The following is a 17,019-nucleotide window of genomic DNA, read 5'->3' as shown; positions in this document are numbered from 1 at the left end:
TAATTTATTTAAATAAAGATCTAGAAAAGTATAACTTGGTTGCTGTAACTTTTTTTTCCTTTGAAGTTGCACTTATTTTTCTCAGGGCAGTATTGCAAATCCTCAGAATAAAAAGCATTTCTCAACACCACTGTATTTGAAAGAAAGCTCATGACCAAACTTGGCTTTTGTTTGAACTACCCACTACCTCAAGGGCCTGAAAAATGATTTTGTGCCAACAGTATCTGTATGTGGGCCCAATCTAAACAAGTCTGTCTTGCTTTAATAAAAGTTTAATTGGAAGATACTCAACATTTCATTTCTATACTGAATTGAAAAACTTAAAATTATATCAGTTAAAGCTAGGTAGCAAACCATTTAAGTTATCCATATGAAGACTGTCTTATTCCTCTAATTAATATTTCAAATAAATATATAAAAGGTTCCTCCTTCACTTACTTGCCAAGACTGATTCAGATTTCTGTGCAGTTTTCTTACCTGTTAATATCAGGCACCTTAAGTGTAGGAAAAGCTCCATATTTTGCTTTGGAGATTAGTACGGTCAAACTCTCAACGAAGCAGAAGCCTGAATACTGGTCCTAGCAGGCAAGTGAAGGCAAAACTGATTTTCTAAGTACTGTTCTTAAATACATCTGAAAATCGGAACATAGGTTTAGTCGCTTGAAATTGCAACTAGATTTTTATTTAAAAATTTTTGTACAAAAATTCTGCCATTTTCTTGACGCTAAAGAAGAGATTAGCAACTAGTTTCTTGTACTGCTGATGTTGAATGTCACACCAGTATTCCAGTCACCACCAGTAGGAGGCTTATTAGATCTGTTATAAGGGAGGAAACACTGTCCAGTTTCCAGACCAGGTGAGTTGAAAGTTAGGAAGGGAAATCTTTAAACGGTTTAAATTGTCGTACTTCCAGGGAAGTCACTAGCTGAGGCTCTGCCACAACCTTGCTGAGACACCTTGGCCTGTGTCTGTTTCCCCATTTGTAAAATGAATAGTTTGCTCACATTTGTAAAGTTTTATGGATCTCTGATAAGATACTGCAAGTGCCAGAATTTGACCATCTGTATAGGTACAAGGTGAAAAATATCCTAAATTATTAATGCGTAAAACAGCAAAACAGCAGCAATTTCTTCTACTCTCCTACTGCTGATTTTTGTCTTGATTATATCTGTCTTAGTTAAATCCCTATTATTTTTTATTTATTCCAACCATTTATATTTATCAGCTTATCTCAGGGTGTTGTACAAATACCCACATTAGAATTCAGCATATAAAAATAGTTACATGCTATAATAAACATTGCCGTCTTGCCTTTTTGACTGTTCTGAAGAATGTACTAAAACATTTTTGCTTTTAATTATAATAGGGTTTTTATAGTGAGTGAAGTCTGATGGTATCCCAGTATGGTAACCAAGGGAGTAGGAACAGTGTTTCTTAACTTTTGCTGTCAAAGTTTCCAGCAAAACCTAATCTTGTTTTACTAGACCTGCATTTGGATGTGATAAAATTCCCTGGTTCAGGTGAGTATCTGCTTCTGTTGCGGAAGTGTTTATGTAGAACTTCTGACAATTTAACTTTTTTCTACTTGTGGCCTGAAGCCTGGGACAGAGCCTAGCATGAATGGATTAATTAGCTGCAAGCTTGCTATTTTAGGCAGGAAGATACATTATTTATCTTCATTCCTCTTGATGCAGCACACACTCTAGCAGGATCATAACCAGCCCACAGTATTCTAATTCCTATTAAGGTGTATAATCTTGGATAATAATTGATTCAGCTATTAGGAAATTAAATTACCACCTAACTCACTGGGAGCAAATGTGGGATCTCTTGCCGCAATGGAAGGGAAAATGAGCCTCTCTTTCTTAAGGCTTTATCTACTTGTCTGTGCATGCAGTTTCTCCCAAGTCACACTGCATCATCAGTACTTTTAGATCAAGCGTGAATCCTCTGTGGCTGGAGTGGGGCTTGCCCAAGTCTCCCTTTTTGAAAATCAAGAAAGCTTTTTTTTTTTTCCTTTGGGCTTTGGGCTGGCAGAGAGCAAAAAAATCCAGGTAGTCAAATGCCTTCAGCGTGATAAATATGTGGCTGAAATCAAGATTTCAGAGCAGGAGGCCTGTACTACAGGAATCCCAACTGGAGCTGAAAGGCCAGCTGGCTAGAGAGGAGCATCCTGAACTCTTGGGAGCACAGAGCAACTTTAGCATCAAACACTATGGAGATGGGGCAGGACAGCAGCTTCCCCCCTCACCTTTGTCAGAAGGATGGAGGAAGTAGTGCTGATTTTTAGCTTGCTGTGTTTGGTGGTCACCCAGCATCCAAATGAAGTCCCACTAAATAGTCCTTGGCAGCAGAGGAGAAGAGACAAAAGTTGAAAAGGCTGAGAGGCAGCAAGGTGTAAAGCTTTGGGAAGCTAAAGATTGCTGTGGCATTTGTGTAAATGTAAACATTCTTTAGTGACTTTGAAAAATGGACTTTGCGTGTTTATGCTCTTCTAATTAAAATTCATTTGGAAGTATTGTGAAAGCTGAACAGAGCACAACACAGATCCATTCTCAGTACTTAGAGTACACTGGGTGCGAGGCCTCTTAAGATAGGTATGTGTCTCTAGCAGACCATTCTAGGGCTTAATGACAAACATACATGGTAAATATATATTGTATATTTATAAAACTTGGAGAAAGATTGCAAAGAGGTACACACCCTGTTTTGTCCTAAAAATAAATCCCCACAGGCTGCAGAAGTTGCAAAATACTTCCACATTTCTTTGACATACCAAAACATGTTTTTCCTTTTGAGTTTTGACATGTGGACTACACTGCAATTACGAGTTTCTCATCTCATCTGTCTGAGCCACTCCTTTTCTTCTTGTCGTTGCCTTGTGCTGCCCTGAGCTACTCACACGTTCCTCTGCCTCTCCGTAATCAGTAGTCATGGTGTGAGTGGATTGGGGGGTGGGGGAGGGCGCGGGGGAGAGAGAGAGGTGCTGGAGGAGGCATCAAGAAGTTGATGCACCGAAGTAGAGTTCTGTGCACATGAGAAAAACAGGTTCCAGAGGCAGGCTAGAAAACAATAGAAAATGGAAATAAGAAGACAAGACTGATCTACACCCATTCTCTACCTCATTCCTAATTCCCCTGTATTCCAGCAAGGGAAAGAAAGGATGATGAGAGTAAGAGCCAGAAAGAGGGAACCCAGACACCACACATGCAGGGGAAGAATGGAGAACAAACCAGCACAGCTATAGTAAATTACATTTTAAAGAAAGTTGGATGCCAGACTGTTACAACACAACAATGCATGACTATAGAAAATGTGTAGCTAGCAGTGTTTGGCCAGGAGCAGGATCAATTGGTGAGAATTAAAAATGCACTTCTCCCTCCAAATGTCCATACTAATAGCCTTGGAACTGTGGGCATCTGTGCATTTCCCCAAGAACTCAACCAAGTAAGCAGAAGGTGAAGCCACCCTGAATTCTTCCAGTTTAATTACCAGCAGATCACAAATCCAGGTAACTCCATTATTAGGCTATTAGTCTCTGCCTGCCCAAGGCTATGCTTCAGTGGGTCTCCCAGAGGGTGATAACCTGCTATTCCACCAGTACAAGGGGAGCACGTATCTAGCCAAACCCGTGAACCTTGTGACTGGACTCTCTGCTCCACAGAAATGCTCCGTAGTTAAGCAATGCATGGAGTTAAGAGTGATACCCCATGAACTGAGACGGAAATGTAGTTCCTAAGGCTCTCAATGATTTCTATTACCCTTTGAGTCATGGGGGCTCTTCCAGAATATCAAGCAAGTTAAAGCTTTATGCAGGTTTTGTTCCTCTGCTGTTTATCACCAAATCTTGCTCCCTGGGGATGGAACGCTGTAGAGGCAATGTGCTCGGCACTGAGGGAGGGCCTTGTAATACTTTTTGCTGCTAAGTCCAATATGAACAAATGTAGCAGCAAAGGAAATCAAGGGTATTTTTGTATGAAGATGAGCATAGTGGGAGACTTGATGGGGCAGGGGAGCAATGGAAGGAGGGAACTTAATGAAATTTGCACTCCCACTATTCCCACACTTCGTCAAAAAATGCAAGAGCAGCACTAGGACCAACACTGACAGGCCCTAAATGGAGTCCTACCTAGTCCTCTGTCAAAAAGAGTGAGGCTCTATTGCGTGACATCAGAGATGTCTAAGGGGGTAAAACAGAGGAAAATGAGTGGAATCCTTTATTCCAAGAGGGCTCGAGGAAAAACGTGGTAGGGCTTGACCGTTCTGATGTCTATCATGCAGGCTTGTAGCTGGTTTGATGACACGCTGGTTTGGGCTTTTGGGTTTTCTTTAGATTTACTGGAACTTATGGTATTGTGTCTAACTGATGACTCTTTGTGTATCAGAGTTGCTGGGGCTTATCCAAATATGCGTCTGTGCCCCAGGTGTACCTGAATATAAGATGGTTTATGAGCTATTCTGGCTGGGTCACCACTGTGAGAACTTGTCCTCACTTGTTTTTCCTGCTAAAATAAAGGCTTGATAGACTGTGCCTAAGCAGGCGTGGAAGCCTGCAGCTTAATCCACTCCTGAATCAGTTGGTGGGCTATGGCCCACTTGGGTGGCAGACAAAGTGAAAAGCTGCCATCCTCCTGTTTCAAAGGCTTAGGCTCCCGTCCGAATGCTTCCATTATCTCCTCCAGGCTGAACCAGCCGGCTGCTTCCAACTCCAGTTTGTTCACGCTGATCTGGAAAGGATTCAAAATGTACAAAGGACTGTAAATGGCTTTAAAAGCAGCAACCTAGGACTTCATAATTCCTGTATCTACAGGACTTTCTGGCAACAAAGGCTAATGAACTCTGGGTTCCAATGTATTCTGTGAGGCTGTTCAGTGGCTTATGTGAAATGAATTAGTAGTATTTGGCTAGCACTAGGTCTTCACATCATACCTGTTCCTGGGGTGGCAGTCTCCACAAAGGGGTTAAGGCCTCAGTGGAAATGGAGACTGAACTACTCAGCCACGAAGCAGGGTTCCAAAACAATGACAGCTTTTATGCTTTAAATATCTATTATGAGACAATGCATTGACCACTTGTTGCCAATAAATTAAAAAATTGCCACTAACAGAATCTATTGCCCGCTAATATTTTGTGGGCTTTGGTTTCCTTTGATGTAACAATTAGCCAGTACACACTATTCCATTACCTTGCTTGTATTAGTGGTGCTGGTGGATGAACAAGGAACTTTAGCAATAGGAAATCAAATCAGAGCTTGGCCTCATCTGCAGAGGGTGGATCTAGAGTACAGCGGTGTTTGGATCTGGATGTTGGTTCATACACATTGCAGCACAAAATACACCATGTTTTTGAAACAGAAAAGGAGTATTTTCAAGCTTTTAAAAGGATCCCACACTCAGTTCAGGAGAACTCATTGAAAGTTGCATTTAAAAGGATTTGACAATGCAGCAGTTACGTGGACTGGGAAAGGAGAATTCACCAAGCAAGAAAGGTAATAAAATCTTGGGGGCTGCTCACCTTGGTCTGTTGTGGCTGCACCATGGCATGACAAGCTATCATTAGGGAGCTGTTGGGAAAGGGCCAGTGCTGAGAAGCAGAATACCACAGAGACTCCACCTCCAATCCCACCTCTTCTGCCACCTCCCGTCGGACTGTCTCCTCCAGAGTCTCACCTGGAAACACTCAAGTTAGTCAGGGACAGCCTCCCCATCAGGTAAGATAATGCTGGCAGGTTTTCCCCAGGATAGGAAAGTATCCCTTGTGCCACATAAAAATGGGTGGGATTTTAGGAATTCTTAGGAATTTTATGTTTGACTTCCCCAGTAGTATAAGTCTCCGTAAAATGAGTCATTCTGAGAGCACTTTAGCATCAGGCCACAATAACAAATCCATCAACTATCTTTAGTCCCCTTCAAATTTGCTTTTTGGATACCTCTCCTAGGCACCAAAGACATTCAAATAGTAAGGTGGTGGGGGCCATATAAGTATATACTGTAGACAGAAAGAATAAGCTACTCTGACCTTCTTTCATTTTTAAAGCCACTTTCTCTCTCACTCACTAAAAGCACCACACTTTTTCTTGTAAGTTCCCCAACATACCCACTCTCCACTAGCCCAGAAAAAAGATGTTAGAAGGAGAGTTCTTGGATTTACCTCAAAGATCTCATACGTGGATATGAGCACAGACAGTGCCTTTTCTTTTTCAGATAAACACAAGCAATTTCACACTTCAGCTGGATGAGCAAAGCTGCTCTAGTAACATCCCTCCCCTTTTTCCAGAACATCACCTCTGGGCATGAGCTCCACTGAACGGGGGGAGCTACAGGTCTGTGGCTGGTTCCCAGACTCAAGTCTCCCACCATGCAGCACACAACCCTGTTATCAAACACAGCGTTATGCATTTGAGTGCAAAACAGTCGGTCAGAAGCTTCCTTACCCACATCACAGAAGCCTGCCAGAGCACTGTACATCCCCTTTGGGAATGACGCCTGTCGGGCAAGAAGGCACCGGCTCCCATCAGACACCAAAGTGATAACCACTGGGGACATCTAGACAACATACCAAACAGCAAAGCAACTAGGAATCAGAGTTCAGACAAGCTGATTGTTACATGAAAACTCGAGTAACGTGAGAACACAGACTATTGCTATTGCTTTTTCTAGAAGATTTCAGGGGACATTGGACAAATAATAAAGAAAAAGTACACAACTAAATAGCAAGCTCTTGCTCTTGAGTTTCACAAATTCCCTCTTATTAAGTCCAACAACTTTGGCTAGTCACTGCTGTGATCATGTGTCAGTTGTCCCACCATTCAGATGCTGACCTGTGGGTAATAAATTATTCCGCTGGTATGGCAAACACGCTTGCTGCCAGCTAGGTTCTTCTGGGTAGGCTGCCCAGTTTTGCTACAGTACTGATGGGTGTCATGCCAACGAAGAAGGGCCTGAGCCTATAAACACCAAAACATAAATACCGTCAGTTAACATCAGAACATAGGGCTCATTCAGTGCAATCATGCCATTCTCCCTGAGCGATACTTTGCCATCCTTTTCCAGTCATGCATCCTTGTGGATCAAATCACAGTTCATCAGGTCAGGCAGCTCTGAAAGTGCACATGAAATTAAGGAGCTGCTTTGAAAAGTGGCTGTAGCCACACAATGTTTCAAGCTCCTCATTTTGAATTTAAATTACCATCCCTTTCAGCATGTCTAGGAGAGGAGAAGAAAAAGAAGTTGCTGTGTTTTGGGATTGAATAGTAACAATAACTGGAATTGAACCATGCCTCGAAGTAATGCCGAGACCAGATCTGTTTCTTGCTGTATAGCACATGTACCACAACTCTTTCAGAAAGGGGAATGATGAGCTATTTCTATTTATGGGCTAATGGACCTGATTTTAGCACACCTGCTTTTTGACGGGGCTTCCAAAAATAAATTAGGGTATCTGCAGAGTAATGGCTCAAAGAGGAGCAGTTTTAAAAGGAGAACAACACAATGAGAAAACCACTTTTTCCTCCTTCAAACCCCTTCTTAGCATTAACTTCTGCTGGGATGCATACAGAAAACTGCCCTCTGATAGTGGTGAGGCAGGTGACAAGTTGTGATTACTGTGACTATTGTTACTGACTGGTTTGTTACATTTACAAAGTGGGCAGAGAGCTAGTCCATGTTAAATCAGCATATTATTACTGTTATTCTGTCCTCTTTCCCCAGCCACTCACTTCTCTGTTTCATCCACCTGTTACGTCTTGTCTTTCAGACAGAGGCTGCCATTTAATATGTGTTTGTACAGTGTCTGGCACAATGTCTCACAAACTGGTGGGGCTCCTAGGTACTGCCACAATATATATAAAATAATAAACTAATGATTGCAAGTGGGGGATCTGGTGCAAACAATCACAATTTCTATACGTGAAATATCCTATATCATACCGAGGACAAGAAGGGTGCATCTTTCCCATCTAGTTGAAAGAAAGCCTTCCGTAACTCAGTAAATGACCCCTTCAATTCAGATTCAATGACAGATTTCTCCAAGGATCCTGAAATTGAATAAATCTGTGGGAATCAGAAATTTCAGTTATCACCCCTACCCCACACCCCTCTTTGTTCCTATTAAGAGTATAAAATCTCTGAACATTTCCATAGAGCTGCTGATGACAGAATCATGTTAGTATGGAAATGACATTACATCAACCATAATACAGTCCCCAAAAGTTGGGAACTACAAACATACCAACTTTACTAAAAACAAAGAAAGAAGTAATACCATTATATAAAAATTCCGTAAAGTGGCTCCCGTGAAGTCACAGTACTTCATCAAGGATGAGTGAGGACTTCCTTCAGAAGCAACTTCTCACCCATCAAGGGCTAAGCGTGCTGCCTAAACAGCATCTCCATCAGTGTGCCTGGGCTTCCTTTACTTGCAGATTTAAGTGAACAAATATAGCAGCCAATGGCTGAGACATAGATGGAGGTGTAATTCTAACCTAGATCCAGGGCAAAGTATGCCATGCATTCATCTGAACAGCCAATCAGCACTGAGTCCTCTATCATCTGTTCATTCTGTTTGAACTTCCCCAGCATGCTTTTCATTTCTAAACAAGAGAGGAAAAGGGAGGAGAAAGCTGTGATAAACTTACACTAAAAAACAACAGCTTAATATTTAAGGCTCCTACAGCCCAGGCCAATGAAACTAGGCCACATCACAGAAGGGATTTCCTATGTCTTGTGGAAAAGGTGTGAGACTGGGCAAACACCTTGAAACAGCTGACTCACGGTGCTGTTGACAACAATCCCCTGAAGTGCAGAGAGTAGTAACCCATTACACCTTCCCATCCAAGGGAAAAGCCTCAAGACAAAGCTCACATGTGGGGAAGGTATGTGGTGGTTCTAGAATGAAAGGAGTCAGGTGGAAATTGAGAATCCAGTTTATTCACCAGCTTTTGGACCATGATTGTGCAGAGCAAGAAGAGCATACAGTCTAGTGCTCGGGGACCTACAATGTGCCTCTCCCCTACAATTATTTGTGTCTCAGAATGTATTGTATTTCCCCCAGAGAAACCTTCCCAGGTTATACCAAATACCCTCCACCTTCCTTGTCAACTTTATATCTCACTTACAAAGGAAATGGCTTCAAAGGAAATGGCCCCACATATTTAAACCAGATTAAAAATATTGTCTCTAAATAAATATTAGTAAATGGATTAGACCTGTGTAGATACCATTTATACTTACAAAGAATTAGTTCATGTCCATGTGCCAGGGCTTTAGATGGTAATCCTAAACACAGTTATTTGATGTTAATAAATAATACCCTGAACATAAAGTGGAGAACACACTCCCATATGGCTTAATAGATTTCCTGATTCTTCATCATGATCAGTATGAGATAAAAGGACAAAGCTCTGAGATCTTTACAACATACATGGTATCAACTAAAATCTGGTTAGTGGAAGAAACTTGGGTGTACATCATTTTGGCTGGTAAATCTATGAAGATGTTTACTATTGACCATCAGCTTACCTGCTACACTTATCTGTGGTGCCAAGTACTTGCTCCCAACTTTCTTAAGGAATGGAGAGAGATTGTGAAAGAGGTAGAATGTTCCTGAGTTCTGGGCTTTCCTACAAATGCCATCATCTTCCTTTAGCTCAAACAAGTATCTGCAGTTGTGAAAGAATCAGGAAGATCATTGCAAGACCAAGCCTAGATCAGGAATGACACACTCATTATGAACAGAGAAATGGAACAGAATACATGGTATAGTATCTTTCATATTCCAGATATTTCCAAAGCTTTGCAGAACAAGATGCTAGTTGTTGGTGGGTAGTGACTGTATAGGTGAAGGCAAAACAATCATGCACTCACCAACACCTCACAAGAAGCCTTGAATGTTGGACACTATTTTCAAACACACTATAACCCAGCCCCAAACATATGTCCTCTATTTTATACACACAATAATTTCTGTGAAGAAATAGAAGTCTCTCTACCTCACAAAGGTGCTCGGAGCCCTGAGGATCCTATTCGTCATTTGTATTGTATTTCCCCACTTTTGAAGGCTCTAAGTGATGTTTGACTGTCTTTACAAACAAGGAAGGCTGGGTATGGCTACTCTTAAGTCAGTAAACACATCTCCTAATTTGGATGACTGGATCATTAAGCAATATGAGACTCTCCCTGTCCTGCTGATTCAGGAGGTAAAGATGAAGCTCAAATCTTGAAAAAAGGCACTCCATGTTGGACTGCACCTACACTAAGGAAATGAATCATAGTTGATAACGGGTAACAGAAATTGCTTCGCTCAAACTGTTTGAAGTGGTACTGAAAACTGTTGTTGAGCTGTTGATCAAGTTCAAGGAATATCTGAGAAACCTCACTGCTAGCATGCTTTCCAACAATAGGGACTGACTTCAGTTTACCTGACTTCAGCAGTTTTCAGCACTATTGGAAGGGAGCTGGGCCTTTCGACACCTGTTGTGTAGACAGGGCTGTGAAGTGCACTGTGTAATCACTGGACTATAGGATTAGCCCCAGATGCAGAATTTTAACAAGAACACATATGGAACATTGGATACATGAGCACCAACTTCTGGTCTTCCTGCTCTGTAACACAAATAAGATAAGAACTTACCGCATTTTTCTAACATAGGTAGAGTGTAACCTGCACCACAGAGAGGAAGTTCTTCTGTATACACCTTGATAAATCATAGCTCTCATCAGAACCTGAGAGAAGCTGCCTCTGACCAAAACAAAAGCACAGCACGCAGTGTAATGAATTTCCATGAATGGGTTCTGTTTAAAAAGGGACAATGTCCCAATGTAAAAAGAAATATATCTCTCTTCTACAGAGTCCATAGGATGCTGAGGGCACACTTGCTAAAATATTGTTCAATTTGGCCTTGGGCTTCGTCCACTTCCCAGGAACCTCATTATCCGAACTCAGTTTTATACACTTTTCAAAGAAAGTTCCAACATAGCTCAGTTTTTATATATTTATATATATATTTATTGTTTGTGTCCGTCAAGAAGGTCTTGTAGAAATTGCTGTAAACAAAGATTAAACTGTGCTGTCCTAACCTGTGTGTCTCTGTGATTAAGGATAATAAAGTTAATTACTATGTTGTCTGTTTTCTAAAGAAAGCTATTCCAGCTCATCAAACTGAACATCCGAATACAACCAGAAAATCTACTGGAAATGCAATAATGATAGTGAAGAATTAAAGACAAAACATCAGGTGCAGAAGAGAACTCTCCAAGTTAGAAAGAAGACAGCAGTTGCAGCTGCATCAGTCTCTCTAGGTAGTTGATGATTTTGTACCAAAGAAACCTGCAACGCTTTTAGCTGAGGCAAATACATAATCTACTTTGTCCTCAACTCCAAAATGTCAGGAAGACAACTACCCAGAAGGCAATGTTATCTATAGTATCTTTTCTGAAGAATTGATGAACAGTAATTCTTAATTAATTATTATTTGGCTTTTATACAGCACTTCCTAACCATAGATCTCAAAGCATTTTACAAAGGAAGTTAAGTACTACTAGCCTCATTCATAGGTGCTGGAACTAGGGGCGCTGCCATCCCCCTGGCTGGAAGTGGTTTCCACTATATAAGGAGTTTATAGTTTGGTTCAATGGCTCTCAGCACCCCCACTATAAAAACTGTTCCAGTACTCCAGCCTCATTTTACAGATGGAGAAATTTAATCAAAGGAAAAGAAGATTCTGTGGATACTCCATGCAATTCTACACTAGCCATTATGGAAAGTACTCTGTTCCTGACACTTTATCCACAGAAATGGGAACTTATAAAAATATTGCAAAACTGCATACATGATTATGACATGAAATTACTGAAAGAGCTTAATTGTCTCAATGATCAGATTTGAATGGGATCTGAGGTGTCAGGTTAAAAATTATGTGGCTCCAGCAGGAACCAGTCTTTGATCTTTGTTTCTCCATCCCTACTACTCCCAGATCAGTTGGGATTCTTTTTTTTCCCCCTGGTGTAATACTGGATGAACTGATTGTAGTCTGAGAGTTGGGAAAAAATTTGGATAGATCCTGGCAACCAGCAAGGCATTTCTGTTTTATTCCTTTTCCTGATTTGGATGCTATGGAGCAGCACTGTCTCCTCCTGATTCTACCACCAGATGTATGTTCATCAAAGTACCAGGCAATTTTCATCCCTGGGATACCTTCATTGACTTCAGTGGAGTCACAGCAAGGTTGAATTTTGGCCATCCTTTTTAAGGACCTTCCTTCCAGCCCTCATATAAGAACTTTTTTTCAGTACTAACAAAGTTTTTTTAAATGGAAAATAATTCCCCTTACTTTAACAAAATTAATTTGGAAGCACTGTGAGCTCTGTACATGGTATCATTACTTGCAGGATTCTATGAAATGGAACATTTTGATAGTCAAGGGGTGGGCAAACTTTTTGGCCTGAGGGCCACATCGGGGTTCCGAAACAATATGGCGGGAGGGGTAGGGAAGGCTGTGCCTCCCCAAACAGCCTGGCCCCCACTGCCTATCTGTCCCCTTCCACTTCCTGCCCCCTGACTGCCCCCCTCACAGCCCCCGACCCATCCAACCCCTCCCCCCCGCTTCTTGTCCCCTAACCGCCCCTCCGGGACCCCACCCCCTATCCAACTCCCCCCCGCTCCCTGTCCCCTGACTGCCCCAACCCCTATCCACACCCCCACCCCTTGACAGGCCTCCCGGGACTCCCACCCCTATCCAACCCCCCCTGCTCCCCGTCCCCTGACCACCTCCCCCGGACCCTCCGCCCCATCCAACTGCCCCCTGCTCCTTGTCCCCTGACTGCCCCCCGGACCCCCTGCGCCTTATCCAACCCCCCCTTTACCATGCCGCTCAGAGCACCAGGACTGGCAGCTGCGCCGCCCGGGCGGAGCCAGCCACACTGCTGCGCAGCCCAGAGCACCGGGACACGCCGGCGGCTCTGGCAGCCCCGCCGCCCAGAGCTCTGGCGGCACCGCGAGCGGAGGCTGCGGAGCAGGGGGGACAGCAGAGGAGGAGCCCGGGGCTAGCCTCTGCAGCCGGGAGCTCAAGGGCCAGGCGGGACACTGCCATAGTTTGCCCACCTTTGATCTAGTCTGTGAAAACCCCAAACACAGCATAAAGTTTAAGGGCAGATCAGTGTAGGAGTTAACAGAAAACTCTGTACTTTGCTCTAGAACGGGCAGCCGGGAGAGGGTTCAGAATCTGACTGCAGAAGGCAAAAACTCCTTCTTATAATAATAACATGCAAAATCGGGAGATGAGAAGCCTTTAACTCCTTCATTCCTTGGCGCCCCAAGAAGCATGGTTTGTATTTAGCAATAATGAATTCAGGAGCTCTCATGCACATTCAGAGCTGCCACCCTGTCAATCCTGTCTATGCTGCGTGCACCCTGAGTAGGTGGGTGTCAGTCAATGAAAGTCCACCCATTTCTGGAACTTACTGTAGTCAGTGCAGGAGGAATGCTACCTCGGAGAGCCGGAAGTGCTTCGTAAAAGCCACACGCAGACCCACAGAATGTTAAAGGAAATGCAGCGTGTCTATGAATCGGCTCCACATTTTTCAGCATGCCTTTCCCCACAGGGAGCTCTGGGAAGTGTAGTTCCACAAAGACTGCTTCAGAAGCCCCTCTCACTGTGGAGGCTGTGTTTGACAGTTCACTGTACATTTGCTCTTATTTTTCTTAACTCTTTGCATTAGTGGTGCTTTCTTGTAGTGAATTATTGATTTTCTACTAACAGTTCATTAAATCAGAGAACCAACTCGCTAGATTCCCCCAAAATAAACATGTAACAGGCAACAGCAATGCTAGTGCTGTGTTTTGATCTATTTTTATAGAACCTAGTAGTATTTTTTGCAAGCTTTCTCTTTTTTTATGTCTGAAATGTGGGGAAACTATATTAATGAGTAAGCTTAAGGATCTGAATCCTCCCTATGCCCTTAATAAAGACAAATGTGTAAATATCAATATGCATGTGACAGGTTTCAGAGTAGTAGCCCGTGTTAGTCAGTGTCCGCAAAAAGAAAAGGAGTACTTGTGGCACCTTAGAGACTAACAAATTTATTTGAGCATAAACTTTCGTGAGCTACAGCTCATGTGGTTTGCAGTGTTGGTGTAACTGTGTTGGTCCCAGAATATTAGAGAGACAAGGTGGGTGAGGTAATGTCTTTTGTCGAACTTCTGCTGGTGAGAGAGACAAGCTTTGGAGGCTCCACAGAGCTCCACTTCAGGTCTGGGAAATGTATTCAGGGTGTCACAGCTAACACATATTTCAAGGGACCTTTCAACAGGAAGTGATCCTTTGAAATATGTGTTTCATTACTTCTGCTAAACAATCTGTTCCACCTTGTATTTAGCTGTGACACTCTGAGTACACTTCCCGGACCTGAAGAAGAGCTCTGTGGAAGCTGGAAAACTTGTCTCTCTTACCAAAAGAAATTGGTCCAATAAAAGATATTACCTCATGCCCCTTCTCTCTTTGTGTGGGGGAGGGAGGAAAGGAGATTGACAGATCTGTATAGTTTCAAAGCACTCAAGACTATGTTTGAAATTGCAAGCACACAACTGTGATTAGAAAGTGAAGTTTGTCAAGTGAGATGTCAATATAATTAAAGAGACAATCTTTTTCCTGCATTTATAATTGAACCAGAAAAGTGATTCTTCTCCAGTGGTGAAAAACATCAGTTCTGGGCTGAGATCTCCATTTAGCATGAAGAGTATCTTTATAACTGTACAAGAATAAATGTGATTTACAGATGTAAGCAGTGTCAGGGTGAGCTCCACCCTGACATCTGGTGGTGAGGTGTGGCAAGTTGTGGAAAAAAAAACTTTAGGGGCTGATCTCATTTGCATAGGCACACCCACCCCGCCTAGACTGAGGCCATAGCTGCCCAAATGGTCACTTCGGCTGCTGTGGGATCCCCAGTGTCTCTGTTATTGGGGCAGGAAGAATAAATTGTTATTACCCTGATTATGGGAACTGTGCTTGGAACTGTACTTGGCCTTTTGCTATGATGGAGGGACTCACCATCAACTAAGTAGCACTCGCTAGGCAAGGGTCATGGGTTCCAAAACTGTGTGAATGGAGAGAGACTTGAGACAGGTATTAGTACCTGGTGGTGTGGGCCCCTTTGTGAGGGCCTGAAGCACCAATTGCACCTCTGTCTCTCTCCACTGTGGAATGTCAGAGCTAATTTTGGGTCTATTAAGAGTCTTGCTACAGGTACTGTGCTGCATTCACTTTGGCCTTAAGGTGCACCAGCACTAAGGCCCCCACTACTATGAGCTGAAATCATTAAGAGCTGAAATCACTGAGCACTGTGTCAAGTAGTGGGGAGCCAGAAGATCTAGAGTGCAGCGGTGTGTTTGTGAGACTGTGAGCTGTGCGGAGTGGAGCCGGTCGTGGTGGAGTGGAGCCGTCTGTGAGACAGCGGTGTGTTCGTGAGACGGCGAGCTGAGCAGAGCTGTTCGTGAGACGGCGAGCTGTGCAGAGTGGAGCCATTCATGAGACAGTGAGCTGAGCAGAGCTGTTCTTGAGACAGCGAGCGGTGCAGAGCAGAGCCGGTCGTGGTGGAGTGGAGCCGTTCGTGAGACAGTGGTGTGTTCGTGAGACGGTGAGCTGAGCAGAGCTGTTCGTGAGACTGCGAGCGGTGCAGAGCGGAGCCGGTCGTGGTGGAGCAGAGCCGTTCGTGAGACAGCGTAGCAGAGCAGAGCCCTGTGGGGCAGTCAGCTTCAGGACACGTAAGGTGCCCCTTACCCCTTTCCCCCACACACAGGCACATTTTAGCCAGACTGGGGAGTAACACTCTGCAGATGAACTTTTGAACTCTGGGGCTGGACTTTTTGGACTTTGGGTGATTTGTGGATTGCTGGACTCAAGAGACGTTTGGGTGCTGGGACTCAAGAACCCGAGGGAAAGGGGCATGGGGTGGTTTTTTTGCTCATGGGTTGTGTTATGAATCCTGTTGGTGGTGTTTCCCCAACATAATGACACATTGTTTCTCTCTGTTATTAAAAGGCTTTTTGCTACACTCAGACTATGTGCTTGCGAGAGGGGAAGTATTGCCTCTTGGAGGCACCCAGCGGGGGTGGTATATATTTGTCCCAGGTCACTGGGTGGGGGCTCGAGCCGGTTTGCATTGTGTTATTGGAATGGATCCCCTAGATATTGAACCCGGCCCTTGTTGCTGCCAACTCTGATGGGCAGAAGGGTTACACAAAGAATATTGACAGGTTTCAGAGTAGCAGCCGTGTCAGTCTGTATTCGCAAAAAGAAAAGGAGTACTTGTGGCACCTTAGAGACTAACAAATTTATTTGAGCATAAGCTTTCATGAGCTACAGCTCACTGCATCAGATGCATTCAGTGAAAAGAATATTGACAGGCACTTATTTATTTTGTCATGAATTAAGATACTATAATAAGGAATTCCAGACATTTAATTAGAGAGCATAGGTCATAAAAACAACAAATGAGATACTTAGGGAAAACAGCACACTTGTTACTAGAGTTATGTACAATTATGTTACATTTAATTATGTTTGACTGTTGTTACTTGTGTGCTTTCTGAAATAGAGCAAACCCTCAACATATTAATCCACTAGGCTAACTGGATTAATTTAGAAAACGAAACAAACAAATCTTTTCTTAACAAGATAAAGGATTGAAGTATAATCTGTAAGGAAAATGTCCATCCTGCTGTTAAAATTTTTTTTTTTTTTTACCATGTCTGCACTAGGGTAACCAGATAGCAACTGTGAAAAATCAGGACGGGGGTGGGGAGTTTATGTAAAAAAAAAAAGCCCCAAATATTGGGACTGTCCCAATAAAATCAGGACATCTGGTCACCCTAATCTGCTGATATATGAAATTTGCAGCATTGCATAGCCTGGAAAATTATTTTCTGCACCACAATAGCCAGGTAGCTGGTTTTCAAAATCATGCAGCCATTCTCATCATATAATTCATTTAAGATGATAAGTGGTGCCAATCGCTTTGGCACATG

General features: G+C 43.0%; 1 protein-coding gene across 3 annotated transcripts; it reads right to left on the bottom strand.

Annotated features, from left to right (window-relative positions):
* Positions 1–13,529, bottom strand: NUDT13 (nudix hydrolase 13). 3 transcript variants are annotated; one of them, XM_074958990.1, is made up of 9 exons: positions 12,861–12,989; positions 10,630–10,737; positions 9,519–9,658; positions 8,483–8,590; positions 7,929–8,035; positions 6,821–6,946; positions 6,434–6,545; positions 5,515–5,669; positions 1–4,727 (listed from the first exon to the last, which is right to left on the bottom strand). In XM_074958990.1, exons 2-9 carry the CDS (start codon positions 10,713–10,715, stop codon positions 4,533–4,535), a joined length of 1,029 nt encoding a protein of 342 aa, XP_074815091.1. In that variant the 5' UTR covers positions 10,716–10,737; positions 12,861–12,989; the 3' UTR covers positions 1–4,532. The 3 variants fall into 3 exon arrangements, with proteins under 3 accessions (XP_074815091.1, XP_074815092.1, XP_074815090.1); XM_074958989.1 differs by lacking the exon at positions 12,861–12,989 and adding an exon at positions 13,459–13,529 and having other exon boundaries at positions 2–4,727; XM_074958991.1 differs by lacking the exons at positions 10,630–10,737; positions 12,861–12,989 and adding an exon at positions 10,418–10,562.
* Between the last annotated feature and the right edge of the window lie 3,490 nt (positions 13,530–17,019).

Source organism: Natator depressus, chromosome 7 (genome assembly GCF_965152275.1).
Source record: "Natator depressus isolate rNatDep1 chromosome 7, rNatDep2.hap1, whole genome shotgun sequence".
In the NCBI taxonomy this organism is placed as follows: domain Eukaryota; kingdom Metazoa; phylum Chordata; order Testudines; family Cheloniidae; genus Natator; species Natator depressus.
The sequence above is the reverse complement of the archived record's forward strand: the minus strand, read 5'-3'. Positions and strand labels throughout refer to the sequence as shown.

What these genes read in the sequence shown, in the direction of transcription:
- NUDT13 (XM_074958989.1), bottom strand. Translation starts at nt 10,715, where the DNA reads ATGAGAGCTATGATTTATCAAGGTGTATACAGAAGAACTTCCTCTCTG. An exon ending in ACCTATGTTAGAAAAATGCG is followed by an intron (nt 9,659 to 10,629) that starts GTAAGTTCTTAT and finishes TCACAACTGCAG; the next exon opens with ATACTTGTTTGAGCTAAAGG. An exon ending in ATGCACCCTTCTTGTCCTCG is followed by an intron (nt 6,947 to 7,928) that starts GTATGATATAGG and finishes TGGTGTTTATAG; the next exon opens with GCTCAGGCCCTTCTTCGTTG.